The sequence below is a fragment of the Prenolepis imparis genome, unplaced genomic scaffold (genome assembly GCF_030444845.1).
Source record: "Prenolepis imparis isolate NDT839.2.m4 unplaced genomic scaffold, iyPreImpa1.0 SCAF_4, whole genome shotgun sequence".
Taxonomy (NCBI): domain Eukaryota; kingdom Metazoa; phylum Arthropoda; class Insecta; order Hymenoptera; family Formicidae; genus Prenolepis; species Prenolepis imparis.
The window spans coordinates 8,015,274-8,032,495 of record NW_028141162.1 but is presented as its reverse complement, the minus strand read 5'-3'; the positions used below and the strand labels follow the sequence as shown (position 1 = coordinate 8,032,495).

The 17,222-nt window shown below is 30.1% G+C and overlaps 5 protein-coding genes across 6 annotated transcripts; 3 read left to right on the top strand and 2 right to left on the bottom strand.

Moving 5' to 3' along the window:
* Positions 1-633: 633 nt before the first annotated feature.
* Positions 634-6,962, top strand: Pold1 (DNA polymerase delta 1, catalytic subunit). Its single transcript, XM_083036196.1, has 14 exons — positions 634-792; positions 1,155-1,254; positions 1,461-1,572; positions 1,660-1,832; positions 1,911-2,170; positions 2,272-2,498; positions 2,582-2,748; positions 2,863-3,108; positions 3,187-3,489; positions 3,577-4,047; positions 4,151-4,557; positions 4,639-5,292; positions 5,463-5,584; positions 6,835-6,962. Exons 1-13 carry the CDS (start codon positions 728-730, stop codon positions 5,557-5,559), a joined length of 3,282 nt encoding a protein of 1,093 aa, XP_082892322.1. The 5' UTR covers positions 634-727; the 3' UTR covers positions 5,560-5,584; positions 6,835-6,962.
* On the bottom strand, positions 5,703-8,284 carry Arl1 (ADP ribosylation factor-like 1). The gene is made up of 5 exons (XM_083036197.1): positions 8,130-8,284; positions 7,866-7,965; positions 7,354-7,470; positions 7,118-7,229; positions 5,703-6,939 (listed from the first exon to the last, which is right to left on the bottom strand). The coding sequence occupies exons 1-5, from the start codon at positions 8,131-8,133 to the stop codon at positions 6,730-6,732; spliced, it is 543 nt and encodes a 180-aa protein (XP_082892323.1). The 5' UTR covers positions 8,134-8,284; the 3' UTR covers positions 5,703-6,729.
* A 656-nt stretch (positions 8,285-8,940) lies between these two features.
* Spase22-23 (Signal peptidase complex subunit Spase22-23) lies at positions 8,941-10,517 on the top strand. Its single transcript, XM_083036116.1, has 5 exons — positions 8,941-9,310; positions 9,578-9,655; positions 9,862-9,946; positions 10,029-10,132; positions 10,281-10,517. The coding sequence occupies exons 1-5, from the start codon at positions 9,168-9,170 to the stop codon at positions 10,408-10,410; spliced, it is 540 nt and encodes a 179-aa protein (XP_082892242.1). The 5' UTR covers positions 8,941-9,167; the 3' UTR covers positions 10,411-10,517.
* Positions 10,518-10,623: 106 nt separating this feature from the next.
* Noa36 (zinc finger protein 330 homolog Noa36) lies at positions 10,624-12,278 on the bottom strand. 2 transcript variants are annotated; one of them, XM_083036114.1, is made up of 6 exons: positions 12,140-12,278; positions 11,894-12,064; positions 11,570-11,822; positions 11,288-11,452; positions 11,125-11,199; positions 10,624-11,021 (listed from the first exon to the last, which is right to left on the bottom strand). In XM_083036114.1, the coding sequence occupies exons 1-6, from the start codon at positions 12,257-12,259 to the stop codon at positions 10,813-10,815; spliced, it is 993 nt and encodes a 330-aa protein (XP_082892240.1). In that variant the 5' UTR covers positions 12,260-12,278; the 3' UTR covers positions 10,624-10,812. The 2 variants fall into 2 exon arrangements, with proteins under 2 accessions (XP_082892240.1, XP_082892241.1); XM_083036115.1 differs by having other exon boundaries at positions 11,570-11,801.
* Positions 12,279-12,533: 255 nt separating this feature from the next.
* Positions 12,534-17,170, top strand: Mus301 (mutagen-sensitive 301). The gene is made up of 15 exons (XM_083036110.1): positions 12,534-13,320; positions 13,403-13,578; positions 13,673-13,849; positions 13,931-14,030; positions 14,121-14,317; positions 14,440-14,585; positions 14,695-14,929; positions 15,019-15,159; positions 15,237-15,651; positions 15,735-15,892; positions 16,006-16,101; positions 16,202-16,375; positions 16,461-16,574; positions 16,671-16,805; positions 16,878-17,170. The coding sequence occupies exons 1-15, from the start codon at positions 12,534-12,536 to the stop codon at positions 16,977-16,979; spliced, it is 3,153 nt and encodes a 1,050-aa protein (XP_082892236.1). The 3' UTR covers positions 16,980-17,170.
* Positions 17,171-17,222: the final 52 nt, after the last annotated feature.

Sequence of the window (17,222 nt, the reverse complement as noted above, 5' to 3'; positions counted from 1 at the left end):
ATTTAATATGCCATAAAGCTATTAAATAACTTTACAATTTATTTAGAAGACATTGTTATTGTGAATAATCGCTTTTATTTGATTCGATTAATCCTTTTATCGATATTATTACACTCACCTATGTGAAAATTATCGGAGCTTGGAGTATCTGCGTCTTTACACAACGACGATTCCGCGCGAAAAGAAGGAGTGAAGTTGGCGCAAAACCGCGCAAAAATCATTTACCAATCGGAATAAATGCGCCGCAATTTTCTGTGTTCTGATTGGTAAATTAAACGGAGCACTTTTAGCGTCAAGTGGACTGCACATGAAAATCCATAATCAATTCTTAAATGAAAATTTTAAGTCAAATTTCGATAAAAGTTGCATAATATATATACATAAATAGGATTACAAGTAAATTTGACTCTAAATAAGAAAAATTCGAAAGGTCGATCGTGAACGCACAAGGAGTCGTCATTTGACGACGAATGTCATTAAGGCGCGTTCAAAAATACTACTCTTGAGATAAAGTTGTGTGCAATTGACCAATCAGAATGAAGATTTCTTTATTCTGATTGGCCAGTTAAATACTGTACTCCGTTGATAGGATTTTCGAACGCACTCTTATTGTCAGCAGTTGTTCCCGCCTTTCTTACTTTATATGATTGAGAAGCTTTGTAATTCACTATTTTATTTCTCATATATATTATAAATTTTCGTAAAAATACGTTTTACGAAAAGAAACATGAGTAAAATAAATCGAAAGCCGTTTTCAGCACCTAAAGGTGTAGTCAAAAAGGCCAAATTTGGGTGAGTAGTTTTGTTATTGAATCTAGCATACATTTATTAACCTCTTCTTACATTTTTGTTTCTGTTGTATTTCTTATAATTTGACATTATATTATATCTTATACAATATTTATTATGATTTGTGATTAAATACATATCTCTACATGTTCAAATTTAAAAGAATATTTTTATCTCTATTATATCTTTTTAATAAATTTTTATTGTTTTTTATGTTGTGTGTACAATTTATATATACCACTAAAAGAATTATATTCACCAATATTGAACAATTTTACAATTTTATTAAATTATACACATTATCTTTATATAAAATTCTTTGTATTTAATAAAGAGGATTTTAAAGTATATTTTGTCATAAACAGAGATGAAGATGAAGAGAAACCTAGTTCATTTGAAGCGGAATTAGCCACTATGGATTATGGAGATGATGATTTTCTAGATGAAACATTAGTAATTGGAGAAGTATGATTTTTATATTTATACGATAATGTATGATTTATTTGTATTCTGTTAATAATTGATAATTGTAAGCTAGGATGATACATATTTTTTTAGCACTTTTTGATTGCAAAATTTACATAATATGTATTGCATATATTATTTATTCTAATATGTATAAATTATTTATTATATTTATTATTTATAGTTCTCTTTTATTTTTATTACAGGGACCTGAACAAGAAAACACATCTGCAAAGTGGAGCAGAGCTCCACCACCACCTTTGAATCCACAAATTGATACATTAGCATTTCAACAAATTGAAATTGATCATTATATAGGTAATAATTTTATTTTTGGTTATTTTTGATATTTATTTATTAAAGATAAACAATTTTGATATTTAAAAATATCAAATTTATATATAGGTAAACCATTATTTGGAATGCCGGGTAGCAAAGTGGGACCTGTACCCATAATGAGAATGTTTGGTGTAACAGAACTTGGAAATTCCGTCTGCTGTCATGTCCATGGTTTTTGTCCTTATCTATTTGTATCGGCATCATCAAATTTTACAAACAATCATTGCAAGCCATTTAAGGTATATGTTTACTTTAAGTGAGAAAATTATTTCAAATATAATCGTCTAATAACTAATATAAGAATTTTGTTAATACAGGAGGCTTTAAATCAAGCTGTGAAAAAAGATATGAAGTCAAACCCTGATAACATACAAGAAGCCATTCTAGCAGTTGAACTAGTCTATAAACAATCAATGTATGGATATGGAGGAAATGATAAATTACCGTTTTTGAAAATTACAGTGGCAGTTCCAAAATTAATAGCACCTTGCAAAAGATTATTAGAACAAGACACAGTTTACACTGCATTTAATCATCACTATAGAGCTTTTGAGAGTAATATTGATTTCGACATCAGGTTTGTATTAGTACTTTTTCTATTACGCTTTTCTATATTTTTATTGAAATTGCAACACATTAATGTGTGTATGTGTATATATATTTAAATATTCACACAAGGTTCATGGTTGATACATCAGTGGTTGGTTGCTCTTGGATTGAATTACCACCAAAAAGCTGGAAATTACGTGGCCAGTATGGACATATGTTAGAGCTAACTACACGATGTCAGTTGGAAGTAGATGTTGCATGGGATGCCTTTATAGCTCACGTACCAGAAGGTGAATGGTCAAAATTAGCTCCATTTAGGATTCTCAGTTTTGATATTGAATGCGCTGGACGTGAAGGTAATCATTGTTTATTTTTGAATCCTTTTTTTTAACTTTAATGTATTTTATTGCATAAATCTAATTACCAATTTTTCTTGCAGGTATTTTTCCAGAAGCAAAACATGATCCAGTGATACAAATCGCCAATATGGTCATAAGGCAGGGCGAGCCTGAACCATTTTTAAGGAATATTTTCACTCTCGATACTTGTGCACCTATTGTTGGTAGTCAAGTATTGAGTTTTGACAAAGAAAGTTTAATGTTAGAGGTAAATTAATATTTTTAATTTTTAGAAAAGTTTTATTATTGCAGTCTACTAATGTAGACAAAAATTTTAATGTTTTGTTATTAATTGTTTATTAATAATATTTTCTTTTGCAAGAAATGGGCTGACTTTGTACGACAATTAGATCCTGACATTTTCACAGGATATAACATAAACAATTTCGACTTTCCATACTTAATTAATCGCGCGCAACATCTCAATGTTAAAAATTTCAATTTTCTTGGTCGAATAAAGAATATAAAGTCTGTTATTAAGGATCATGTATTGCAAAGCAAACAGCTGGGTCGTCGTGAAAACAAATCGATCAATTTTGAAGGAAGAGTTCCGTTTGATTTATTACTGGTAAGATATAATTCATATGATGAACATAATTCTTTTATATTAAAGCTTCTTTAATAAAAATATGTAAAAATGTATCAGGTATTGGTTCGAGACTATAAACTGAGATCTTACACTCTAAATGCTGTATCATATCATTTCCTTCAAGAACAAAAAGAAGATGTTCATCATAAAGATATTACGAGTCTACAAAATGGAAATGCACAGACACGTCGACGTCTTGCTGTATATTGTTTGAAAGATGCATATTTGCCTCTGAGATTACTGGATAAACTAATGTGTATAATTATTTACATGGAAATGGCAAGAGTCACAGGAGTATCTATTTCTAGTTTATTAACCCGTGGGCAACAAATCAAAGTTGTTTCTCAACTTTTACGCAAGGTAATAAATTTACACACAATTGCTAAAAGAAATAATTACTTTATTAATACTAAACTAATTAAACTAATTATTTATTAATATTATTAGACTCGAGAAAAAGATTATTTGATGCCAGTGCATCAAGGCCATGCTAGTGATGAGCAATTTGAAGGTGCTACTGTCATCGAACCTAAACGTGGCTACTACAACGATCCAATAGCTACTTTAGATTTCAGTTCTCTGTATCCCAGCATTATCATGGCACACAATTTATGTTATACAACGTTATTAACTGTTGCCAAAAAGAAAGAGCTCAGTATTCAGGAGAATCAAATCACCACAACTCCTAGTAATTCATTATTCATCAAAAGTACTATAAGAAAAGGAATTCTTCCTGAAATTTTGGAAAATTTATTGACTGCTAGAAAAAAAGCAAAGGCAGAATTAAAACAAGAAACGGATTCGTTGAAGCAAAAAGTACTCGATGGCAGACAATACGCTTTAAAGGTGTCAGCGAATTCGGTGTATGGTTTCACGGGTGCACAAATGGGAAAATTGCCATGTTTAGAAATATCTGCTGTAAGTTGTCAATATTCCTGAAATATATTTAACAAAAAGGAGAACTTTGCGATATGTATTATAGAAAATATATATAAAATATTTATAACAAATGTAATTGCAGAGCGTCACCGCTTATGGACGAACTATGATAGAACAAACGAAGCAAGAAGTAGAGGAACACTTTCGAGTAGACAATGGATACAAGAATGATGCAATAGTCATATACGGCGACACTGATTCCGTAATGGTGAAGTTTGGCGTGAAATCAATAGAGGATGCAATGGAGCTCGGTAGAGAAGCAGCTGATTATGTGACATCCAAATTTATCAAACCTATAAAATTGGAATTTGAGAAAGTGTACTTTCCGTACCTCTTGATTAATAAGAAACGTTATGCTGGCTTATATTTCACGAAACCCGAGAAATATGACAAAATGGATTGCAAAGGTCTCGAAACGGTGCGCAGAGATAACTGTCCATTAGTCGCGAACATGATGAATACCTGTTTACAAACATTACTTATCGAAAGGTACATCTCTTGATGCTTCATTTAAATCATGTATACTTATGTTATATAGATTGTATGCAATATAAATGGGTAATGTTATAGGAATCCACATGCTGCCGTCGATTATGCCAAACAAGTCATAAGCGATCTTCTGTGTAATCGTATCGATCTCTCTCAATTAGTAATTACGAAAGAATTAACGAAGACTGATTACGCGGCGAAGCAAGCGCACGTCGAATTAGCGGCAAAGATGAAGAAACGAGACGCTGGAAATGCGCCAAAACTTGGCGACAGAGTGGCGTATGTATTTACAAGTGCGGCTAAAGGCACTCCGGCATACCAAAAGGCCGAGGATCCTGTTTACGCGTTGCAGAATAGCATTCCGATAGACACAACTTATTATCTAGAAAATCAATTATCGAAACCTCTTATACGTATCTTCGAACCCATTCTTGGTGAGAAGGCAGAATCGCTTCTCCTGAAAGGTGATCATACGCGCACAAGATGCACACCTACATCGCAAGTTGGAGCTCTTGCGGCCTTCACACGTAAAAAAGAGACTTGTTTAGGCTGTAAGGCTGTCTTACCATCGGACAGAGAAGACAAGGCAGTGTGCAAGCATTGTGAATCTCAAGAGGCTGAATTGTTTCATAACGAATTGCAAGCCCAACAGAAATTAGAAGAGAAGTTCTCTAGACTGTGGACAGAATGTCAAAGATGTCAAGGAAGTCTCCATCAAGAAGTTATATGTTCCAAGTTAGTTGTATTAATTTAGAATACTATTTCTAGAGATAAAGACATATTTGAGTATTGAACTTTATATATATATATATATATATATATATATATATATAAAACTTATATATCCAAACATACTAAACATGCACAATATGTTTCAAAATAATTATTTTCAAATATGATTTCAGCCGTGACTGTCCAATATTTTACATGAGAGTAAAATCTCGAATCGATATGGCTGCGAAAGTGAAACGAATCCAAAGGTTTGGTATCCCAGAATGGTAATAAAAAGAATAATCGTAACTTATAGGTAAGTTCATATTTTGTAAAAGCTACATGAAATGATTTTTCTACAAATAACGAAATTACTATTATTTACATAAGTTTATTCAATATTTTAAATATTTATTATGAAATAATATAGTATATAGTATCTGTTTGTGTTAAATATATTTCATTATCAGTACATAAATTATCAAAATTCAATATGCTATTCAGTAAATATAATAAGTATATATTAACTTGGAAAATGTATCACCAATCATGATTTACTATTTGGCATATTTGTTACAAAAACCATAAAACTAAATTATTTTAATTAAATAAAACCAAAATATAACTTGGAAAATGAAACTTATATGGAATATATTCTTGATAATGATATCATTTTTAATATTAACGCGATTCCTTCGCAGTAGTATTAACTTTATTTTACTTATGTTGTGTAATTTTTATAAATATTAATATGATATTATGTTTGTGCCCTATCCGCATTGAATTTCATTATATATGCGCTTTATTTATATTATCATGTTTGAAAAAAGTATTTCACAATTTGAGATACATTGAGATAGTAGTATAATATATGTATATATGCATAGATATGATTTGTGTATTGAATTATTCTTGTTTTACAAACTTTTTATCAACTTTTTACCAAACTTTTTTTGAAAATTTATCTCGATTTGGTATTTGTAATTGTATATTTTTTTTTTATTTGATATCAATATGCATGTGTTCTCGTTACAAATACATAATTTACAATTTTATAGTTTTAGTTTACGAGTTAATTTATCGTTGAGATTAAATAAATAGGACGATTATTTTTAACAAATTATGAACTAACTGTTACACATATGTAGCAGGTACATATGAGATGAGATATCTATTAGTGCAAAGAATCTAAGTGGAAAGAATTCTCTAAAATTATATTTTTTAAATCACATAGAAAGATAAAATAATTATCTTATTGCGCATTCAGCATTATGGAAAATACAATGATTTCGCGAATACTTTTGCTGTAAATAAATTGCAAAAGATATTTAAAATAGAATAATTATAATAAATAAACAGAATATCGTGTCTGGTGGAAATCCGACGACACGTTCAAAGTGACAGTCTTACGACTAGTCCCCTTGTAAGGCTCGAATATGAATTATGCTGACGTAATATTAATCATTTTCTACTTTGCAACGCGTTTGACAACCAGTCCATTGCTTGATCGAGCCCTTCGCCTTTCGTCGCGGAAGTTTTAAAAATTTGAAAGGTTCTATTTTTTAGAGCATCCAATCCGAGGGCTTGATGGACTTCTGCGACACTAAGGCATCCTGCCATATCCTGTTTGTTCGCCAATACCACCAAGATTGCACCTTGTAGCTCTTCTTCCTATTTAAGTAAGATACAGTTTGAATAATAATTCGTTTGTATAATATTTTTAAGAAATGACTGTATTAGTTGCAAAATAACTATTTTAAGAAATGACTGTATTAGTTGCAAAATAATTATTTTTTATTATTTTAAAAGTGATATTTTCAATATTATTCATAATAAACATGTTACTTACTTGTAACATGAGAATTAATTCATCTTTTGATATGCCTATTCTATCTCTATCTGCTGAATCTACCACATAAATTATCGCATCTGTGTTTGAATAGTAACACCTCCAGTATGGTCTGAAATAAAAATATTTATGAAATATAACAAAATTGATATATACATATGAAATTTAAGAGTAAATATGTTTTTAATTTTGTAAATTTGGACAAAAACAAGTTTTTAGACACAAGTTTAACATACCGTATACTAGTCTGACCACCGAGATCCCATACTTGAAACTTTAAATTTTTGTAAGTAACTTGTTCTACATTGAATCCTATGGTTGGTATTGTAGTTACTACTTCGCCTACCTGCAACCTAATAAACAATCAGTTAAAGAATTTTTTATTCTCTATACATTTCGTAATTCAAATTTTATCAAATATATGTAATTGTATCAAATACAAATAATTTCATCGATGCAATAAAAACATACTTGGTCAGTTAAGTATTTTTTTATAACTTTATACACAAATTAATATATATATTATTCCTAATAAATAATATGCAAATAACTGACAATAAGAACAGATATTAAAAATAAATCTCTAATAGCGCTTCTAAGAAATATCTAAGATATTCTAATAGCTTTTAAGGAATTCTAAAAATCTAAAGATAAACCATGTCACAAGATTTAGTGATAAATACACATGAAGTAAACATAAATGACAGCCTCTGTCACTGATAATGAGTTACAAGACTGTCATGCAAACCTGTACAAAATCGTAGTCTTCCCGGCGCCGTCCAGACCCAAAATCAGAATACGCATCTCACGGCTACCGAGCAGGTTACGAAAATAACTGAGTAACCCACCTGTAAAGGAATATATCGTGAGAATTTCACGTACATGTACGATCGCAAGGATAACTCGGTGGCAGATAATATAGCGCGCGCACGACGTGTCACATTTATTTTTGTTTCGCAAAAATATCGGCACGATATAAATATATATCGAGAAACATCGGTCTTTCACTCACCCATGCTGGCGAATCGTTAACTCCAAGTCATACAACGCGGCGCGATGTTTATTGTCAAACTCGATAACCACAAACGTGTCCGAATAACCGGGCCGCACAACCCTTCGTCACCGACGAGATACTGAAGACTGAAGACAGCCAGCCTGTAGTTTGAAAAATCCGCTATACGCTGACGCCCTCTCAGGGAATTAACCAAAATGAAAAATAATAAATATAATTTGACACCCAGTTATTTAAAAAAAAAAATAATTATTACGATATCTCTTTCAATATTGGAGAGAGATATGAGAATGACGATGTAGCGCAACTTTCTTGACTTTTATGTAGCATAATTTTACAGATGCATGTGTTGGAGAAAATATTTAATATTTACAATGTGTTCGTTGCAATTTTATTAAAATTATATACGCATCATTTATGACATATTATTTTTTACGTTTAAGGCCATTGCACATACAAAAATTTTAGTCGTAATAGTAAGGCCGTAAGCAAATCGTCCAATCACAGTCAAGCATTCTTATTACGTTATGATAATTCTTCTCTATGATTGGACGATTTGCTTACGGCCTTAGGGTGCCGTCACATGGGACGTAACTTGCGTAAGCGTAACCAGCGGATCGCCAATCACCGAGTTATTCCGATAGAGCCCTTTGTCGAGCTCTATCGGAATAACTCGGTGATTGGCGATCCGCTGGTTACGCTTACGCAAGTTACGCCCCATGTGACGGCACCCTTACGATTACGACTAAAATTTTTGTACGTGCAATGGCCTTTATAATTAAATAAAAAATACTATTCCCAAACGAGCTTTTGTGAACGCATTTAGGAACTCTATAATTATATGGATTTATTTACGAACGCAAACCGGTGAATCTCTGGCACGTTGAAGTGATGACGTTGAGAGTTCCGATGGTTCCGATAGAGATAGAGAAAACAATGTGTGTTGGTTAGGAAATTTGTTGAAGCACAATAGTATTGATTAAGTTGCTTTAATTTGATAGAAACGTTACAAATAATCATCGATAGCAAGATATAATAATGCATACGGTTTTAACACGTGGAAATGCTATTTTAGCATATACATTAAGTGTGTCAGCTTGTCTCACATTTTGCTGTTTTCTGTCAACAGTATTTATCGATTATAGAGCGAATGCGACCCTAAATACAGTTAAAGTTGTTGTGTAAGTACGATAAAATATGTCATAATCTTATTGCACGTTAATTAAATTATTCATACATTTACGTCAAGAGATCCATATTGTACTTGTGCCTCATATTTTATAAGAATAGGAATTCTCATCTACACGATTTGAATGTAAACATATAATTATATACAGAGATCATTTGTGTTTCAATATGTTTTTAAAATTCATGTTTTTCTACTTATAATCTTGTATAGTTGCTGTGATTTTATGCAATTGTTATAATAAGTGTGTCTTGTTTTGCAGAAAGAATGTACCAGATTATAGTGCATCGAGGGAAAAAAATGATCTGGGCTACTTAACTTTTGACTTGCAAACTGATATCCTTTACATATAACATACATTATACAAATATCTCTAACATTTATAATTACTTAAAATTAATTTACATAAATCAATCTGAAGTATATATTTTTTAATTGCTTTATATTCGTAAAAAATAAAGATATATAGTTTGATTAAAAGAGATAAGTATTATGTGTTAAATTTATATATTTCTGATTATTTACCTTACAAAACTTTTTACATATTACTCCATTATTTAATTGGAATGTTAAGCAATTGTTCTTATACCTCACAGCGGAATATCAGACACAAAATAATGAGTTTAATCAGGTCATTTTCAGACTTACTAATTTGCAATATGTACTCTGTGTGATTTTCTTTTATATAAGTAATATTTTATTTTTATTGGCAGGTAGTATTATGGGATAAGATAGTGCTTCGTGGAGACAATGCCGCGCTTGATTTTAAGAATATGAATACAAAATATTATTTCTGGGATGATGGCAAAGGCCTCAGGTAAAATGTATAAAGTTTATTGAGTATGAATAATTATGAATATATGAAGATTATTGTGACAATAAGATTTTTGTCTGTGTGTAATTTTCATTGATAAATTTGTAAATGTTTAATATATCGTCTATATGTATATATTTTATCTTTGCAGGGGAAATAAAAATGTAACATTAACATTATCCTGGAACATTATACCAAATGCTGGATTGTTACCTAGTGTCAGTGCTCTTGGTTCTCATACTTTTGCATTCCCATCTGAATATACTACATTACGTGTATAACGCATATTTAAATGTATACATGTTATATTGTATATGTATGATTTTGTAAGATTTTTATTTAAGCTGCGTAAATTTCATGTATAATAAATGTAATGTTTATTTCTTCATGATTTTCTTTTTATATTTAACAGTATATTTATTCAGTTGTTTAGTTAATGTTAATATTTTTGATATATTACTGTTTGAAGGCTATAAAACTTAAATATTGTATGCATTAAATGTATGAATACTTAGAAATTGTCAATTAATTTTTATTTTAGAAAATACTTGAATTCTCTTTTCAATAATATATTCATATTTCTTTCTGATTACTTTTATTATTTTTATTAAAGTTCCTGATAAAACATTAAACATGTTTTTATATTTTAATTGCTATTTTCTATATTTTTAAATATGTAAGTGTTAAGCTTTATTTGTATTACTATTTGAAGTGTGCTGTATGTTAGTATCTTTCTGTTCTTCATCTGCACTCGATGATTCATCATCGTCATCTCCATCTTCATCATCCTCGTCTTCATCGTCATCGTAATCGTCATCATCATCGTCATCATCTTCATTATCTTCATCATTATTGGCATAAGTACTAGTTCCAAAGCAAGAATCTTGATTTCCTATCACAGAGGTACAAAGATGTTCTCAAATATATAAAAAAAATATACATAAAAATATACTTTAAAATCGTAAAATTTTTTTAGAATCAAAATCTTAATTTACCATAATCATATTCATTTTCATCATCAGATTCCGATGGGCCACCTTGATTTTGTCTACCAAATTTATGACTTCTTGCTATAAAAAGAAGCACACAAGAAATTAGGTAAATACTTATAATACATTTTTATTTAAAGTAGTTAAATGCTCTTTGATCAATGCTTACTGGACATGCTCAAATCTTTAGTCTGTGATGTCTCATAGCTGCATTTTGGACATGGAATAGGTTTATTCTTCTCATATTTAAAACCTTTTCTACGAACATGATCATCACAATAGCATGTTTTACATCTGAGACAGGAGTATTGTCCTAAACGATTACACGATTGACCTAAAAAATATTAAACAGTATTAAAATTCAATCTTTTAAATATATATAATATACACACACACATATAAACCGAATTATATTCAAAATAAAAAGTGCAATGCTTATTGCAATTATTACATTTGAAACTTTCTGCTTCCAATACTTGGCAGGATGCTTGATGCTCAAATTGATCATCTTCGCATAAAAAGCAATCGCAAAATGAGCATTTGAATATCCTTCCGCCATGATCCCAAACTCCTCTCTCACATTCGTGACAAACAGCATCCATCAGTGGACAAATACAAGCGTGAGTGGTGAGACAACGTCTTCCATGGCAAACCCAGGCTTCGCAATAATCACATATGGCTCCCTTAAATGTTTGATTGTAAAACTATATCGCAATATTGCTAAAGATTTTGAAACAGTATTGTTATAATTGGACAAAAATATGGATTTACTTACCACCATTCCCAATCCTGTGGTGAAGATGCCAGGATGGCGTACCACACAGTCTCCTGTTTTTAACATGCACTTGATCTTGCCACAGTGCGCGCATATGGGCAAACGTTGCACACTCTGACAAAAGTAGCAGAAAGCACGACTCTTCTGCTTTTTATTACATTTGTCGCATTCCTGTGGATAGCGTGAATGTAACATAATTATATATCAAATGTACAATATTTTTATCATATTTAATATTAAACTTACCATTACAGAGTTGCAAGGAAACTTTGCTAAATCTATTTGCTCCTTAGCAGCTCTAATTTCTTTCTGTCGAAGCTTTTGCTTCTCGGCTTTTTTTCTCTGACCGGTTTTCTTTTTCGGCATTTTAACTTATTAATGAAATACGTTTAACACTAAACTCTGCTTGTTACTGCTGTTCAAACGTGCAAATCATATGATCGTAAGAGAGGTTAGGCTAAGTTTGGTTTTGACACGAGACATGAATAATGAATATTGCAATTTTGGCGGTTTGTATCGGTTCACGCTGTAGAATTGACCGAATAACAATTCTTCGATCAAATTTTTCGCAATTTAAGAGCCACTTATGAAGTGCGGATTATTTAATTCGTGAAGATTTGCTTTAAAGCTGCTCCGTCAAATGGAAGTGTCAGATGATAAAGAAAATTGCGAAATATCTTTAGAAAATGACAGAAGGCAAAAGTCAGCGCACTCCGTTGAATCTCTGTTATTGTTGGATAACACGTTATTGTGTAATATAGAACCCGACAATAGCATACTTGCTCCGCATATTTGCTCCGAAACGTACGATTTTCCTCAGACACAAAATGTCTCAGCAGCACGAGTTTCTAAAGGGCAGATGCAAAATGTTAAAACCGATGCAAAGGAACTGAAAAAATCACAAAGTGCATCTCCCATAAATGAATGGCAAGATAAGTCATTAATGAATCAAGTATTTGCTCAGTTCAATGAAAAAGAAATTGTTCCGCAAGATAGCAATATTAGTTTTGATATGTTTGATACATTTTGTAAAGAAGACACGCACGCAAACTTTGAATTGTCTAATGTTAAAGATCAAAGCATTGAAGAAACATCTTTAGCTGAAGCGAATAGAAATATATTAGGCCAAAATAAAATGACTAATATATCAAATTTATGTATCACAAATTTTGATTATACTTTGGAGGATAACTCGTTAAAGGAAAATGACAATAAAGATAAATCTCCAATTTTAAAATCCAAATCTAGAAGTTTATTGAGTGAATATAAAAAACCAAGAAAACAACTGCGTTTAATGAATAATGAATTGAGATCAGAAACAGCAAAAAATGAAAATACAAGTTCCACAAAGTGTCCTTTATTTTATGACTTGCCACATACTGTGAAAAAATTGATTGAAGAAATTAAGGGCATTCATGAGTTATATCGTAAGTTATCACAATTATATAAATCAATAAAGTTTACATGTATTTTTATGGAAATATATTTAATTACTTTTTTTTTACACAGAATGGCAAGATGAATGTTTAAAGTTAGCTATTAGAAGTAAAAAGAATTTAATTTATGCTCTACCAACAAGTGGTGGTAAAACTTTAGTCGCAGAGATATTAATGTTCAGGGAAATTATATGTAACAAGAAAAATACAATTTTGATACTCCCATATGTGGCTTTGGTGCAGGAAAAGGTATATTTTAAATTAACATATTGAAGAAAACATTTACATAAGATTTAGATAAGATTATATGTAATTGAGCTCATAAATTTACACATATATATAGGTTCAATCAATGGCTATATTAGCATTAAAATTAGGTTTTCTAATCGAAGAATATGCTGGCACAAAAGGACGTTATCCACCAATCAAACGGCGAAGAAAAAATAGCATCTACATTTGTACTATAGAGAAAGCTTTAGGACTTGTAAATAGTTTAATAGAAACGAAACGCTTAGACGAGGTGAGTTAAAATATTATTACTTAGTTAATTAGTTAATTATATATAGTTCAACAAGAATATAATGTGCAAAAAATATTTTAGATTGGTATTATAGTCATTGATGAGTTACATTTACTTGGAGAGTCTGGAGGAAGAGGTGCTACATTAGAAGGGCTTCTTACAAAGATAATGTTTTTCAATGGTAATTACAGATATTTAAATGACATTAGATAGAAAATGTAATATTTCCTAAAAATTACTTTTTTTTGAAGAGTTGATCAATTTTTTACAGATACAATACGTTTGATTGGAATGAGTGCAACAATAGGTAATTTAAAGGAAATTGCACAATTTCTCAATGCGGACACATATTCACAAAATTTTCGACCAGTTGAAATAACGGAATATGTGAAATGTGAAAATGATACTTGGATAGTCAATTTGAGTAATGAGGATTTTTTAGTAAATATGAGCAGTAACGATTACAAGGTGATTTAATTATATTTTACTTTTAATTTAATTTAATTTAATTTAATTATATTTTATTTTATGAAGTCTTTGAGTATAACAAATAATACATCAAGTAATAAATTAATAATTCTGTTATAAAGTATTCAGATGATATAGCAATGCTAGATCCAGATAGAATTGCGGGCTTGGTAATGGAAGTAATACCAAATGATTCGTGTCTTATATTCTGTTCAAGTCGTAAAAACTGTGAAAATGTGGCTTTATTATTAGTTAAAGTTTTGCCTAAGTAAGATATTGTTTCTCTATTATATTTATTTTAAATATTATTTACAAGGAAACTATATTACGTACATACATGATTGTGTATTATAAGAGCTCTAAAATTATCTTTTCAGAAATTTGATTAATTACAAAGTAGAAAAAAAGAAAACATTGTTAGATGCACTTAAGGCTGAAGAAGATTTATGTCCTATTTTGTGCAAAACTGTCAAATATGGTATAGCTTATCATCATTCTGGTCTTACATCCGAAGAACGGCGCTTGTTAGAAGATGCCTTTAGAGAAGGTACTTTATGTGTAATATGTTGCACATCAACTTTGGCGGCTGGTGTCAATTTGCCAGCGAGAAGGGTAATTCATCAAAATAATTTGAAATGCATAGCTATATCGTTATAGTAATATTATTGCTATAGTTGCTCATAATATAATTTTTTTATTAGGTAATACTACGTAGTCCTTATATTGGCAATCAGTTCTTGAATTTAAGTAGATATAAACAAATGATTGGCCGGGCTGGTCGTGCTGGTATGGGAGTTTTAGGAGAAAGTATACTTATTTGTAAAAAATCCGAGATCATTAAAGTAAATATTTTTGTAAAAAATATTTAAAAAGTGTGACATAATTAATTATTTATTTTAAGAGCTAATTTACATTACAGGTGAAAGATCTCTTGACCTCTCAAATGGACGATTCATTAAGTAGTTTACATATAGAAAACGATAGAGGACTCAACAATTTGATTCTAAGTGCAATACAGTTAAACATGGCAACAACTAGATCCGAATTGCTTAAATTGACAGCTGCAACTCTACTTAGTATTCAACAAAATATAATAGGCGTTAATGTGAAAGCAATTACGGACGAAACGATAACGGCGTTATTAAAATGTAGCGTGATAAAAGTAAAAAGTAAAAGTCGTAATAATATCGGTAATCCTAATATAACTGTCGTCATTCCATCTCAAGAACCAATGTGCATGGAAAAATCGCCAGTCAAAAAAGGAAAAAAAATGATCACTTTTACAAACGAAACCGAATTTCAACTTTGCGATTTGGGACATGCTGCAATGAAAGGTGAGAGCAATAGATTTTTATTAATGCTGCATATTATTTGTATCTTTGTAATATTTTATAATAATGTTATACTCTTATTATAGGACCAATTGATTTAAAAACTGCATACACATTGTATGAAGATTTAAAAACAGCTCAAAAGCATTTAATCTTAATTGATAATCTACATCTCTTATATCTTGTTACACCATATGACAGTGTATCTCAAATCACTCCCAACGGCAGTATATATTATAATGTGGTAATGATATTTGTTTATATGATTTTATATAAAAGATATATACATTACAAGAGAGAGTATTATATGTATTAATATATATTACAACTATTATATGTCTTACATCGTTATTTAAGATAATGGATTTGAGTGAAAATCAAATGCAAGTAGCTAGACTTTTGGGGATAACAGAAGCTACAGCAAATAAAATACGTGACGGTATAATGCCTAAGGTAATCTATATATAAATATTAGTTATTTGTTAAATAATTTAAATTACGCTTTAATATATCGTGCTTTATTTAAAAAAAAAAAAAAAAAAATTGATTGCAGACTGTCGAGAAGAGGGTGGTTCATAGATTTTATGTGACCTTAATAGTATATGAATTATGGAATCATCATTCAGTTTATTCTGTTGCTGAGAAATATCAAGTTAATAGAGGCATTATACAAAATCTTTTAAATGCAGTCTCAATGTTTGCATCTTCTGTAGTAAGATTTTGCCAGGTAAATAATTTATTACAAAACTATCTTGAAAAATATAATAGAAACAAATTTGCAGCACGTCTTATATATTTGAATTATTTTATAGGAACTACCCGAGTTTTGGGCATTTACTGAGATGTTGAGTACATTCAGTAAAAAATTATCCTACTGTTGTCCATCAGAGCTAGAAACATTAATGGAACTTCCATCAGTTAAAATAGTAAGAATTACTAGTACTATATTATTTCTATATTTTAAATATTTAAAAATAAAATTGAATTTATATATGCATCTAATTTTACACATTTTATCATAGGGTAGAGCTCGTCAATTGTACAAGGCTGGCTATCGAACTTTACAATCTATAGCGAAAGCTGATGCGAAAGAAATACAGGAAAAAATTCCATATTTAAGTAATAAAATAGTCAGACAAATTACCGCTGCAGCAAAAGTAAGTTGTTATATAATTTATATTAATATCAATATTCGATTTTGCGTTTATGTTATTCATGATAAATTCTAGCTTTTAATATTGCAAAGAGCAGAGGATTTAAAAGATGAGTGGGAAGACGTTCTAGATGGTATACATATGAGTCAGATAGAAGTAGAGGTCTATAAATTCTAGAAATAATTATTTTTAATAAATTTTTAGAAATATTTTTTCCAAATGAAATTTCAAATCTTGTAAAAAATTAAATTTTGCGGATTTGGCACAAATATGGATAAAAATGAATCAGATTTGTTATCAAAGTTTTGTTGTTAAAGTTCTTCTTTTTTTTATAGAAACAAATTGAATTATGTATATAATAAATTGACAATATATTGTATGTAGCAAAACAATTAATTGAATATTTATGCAATTAAGAAA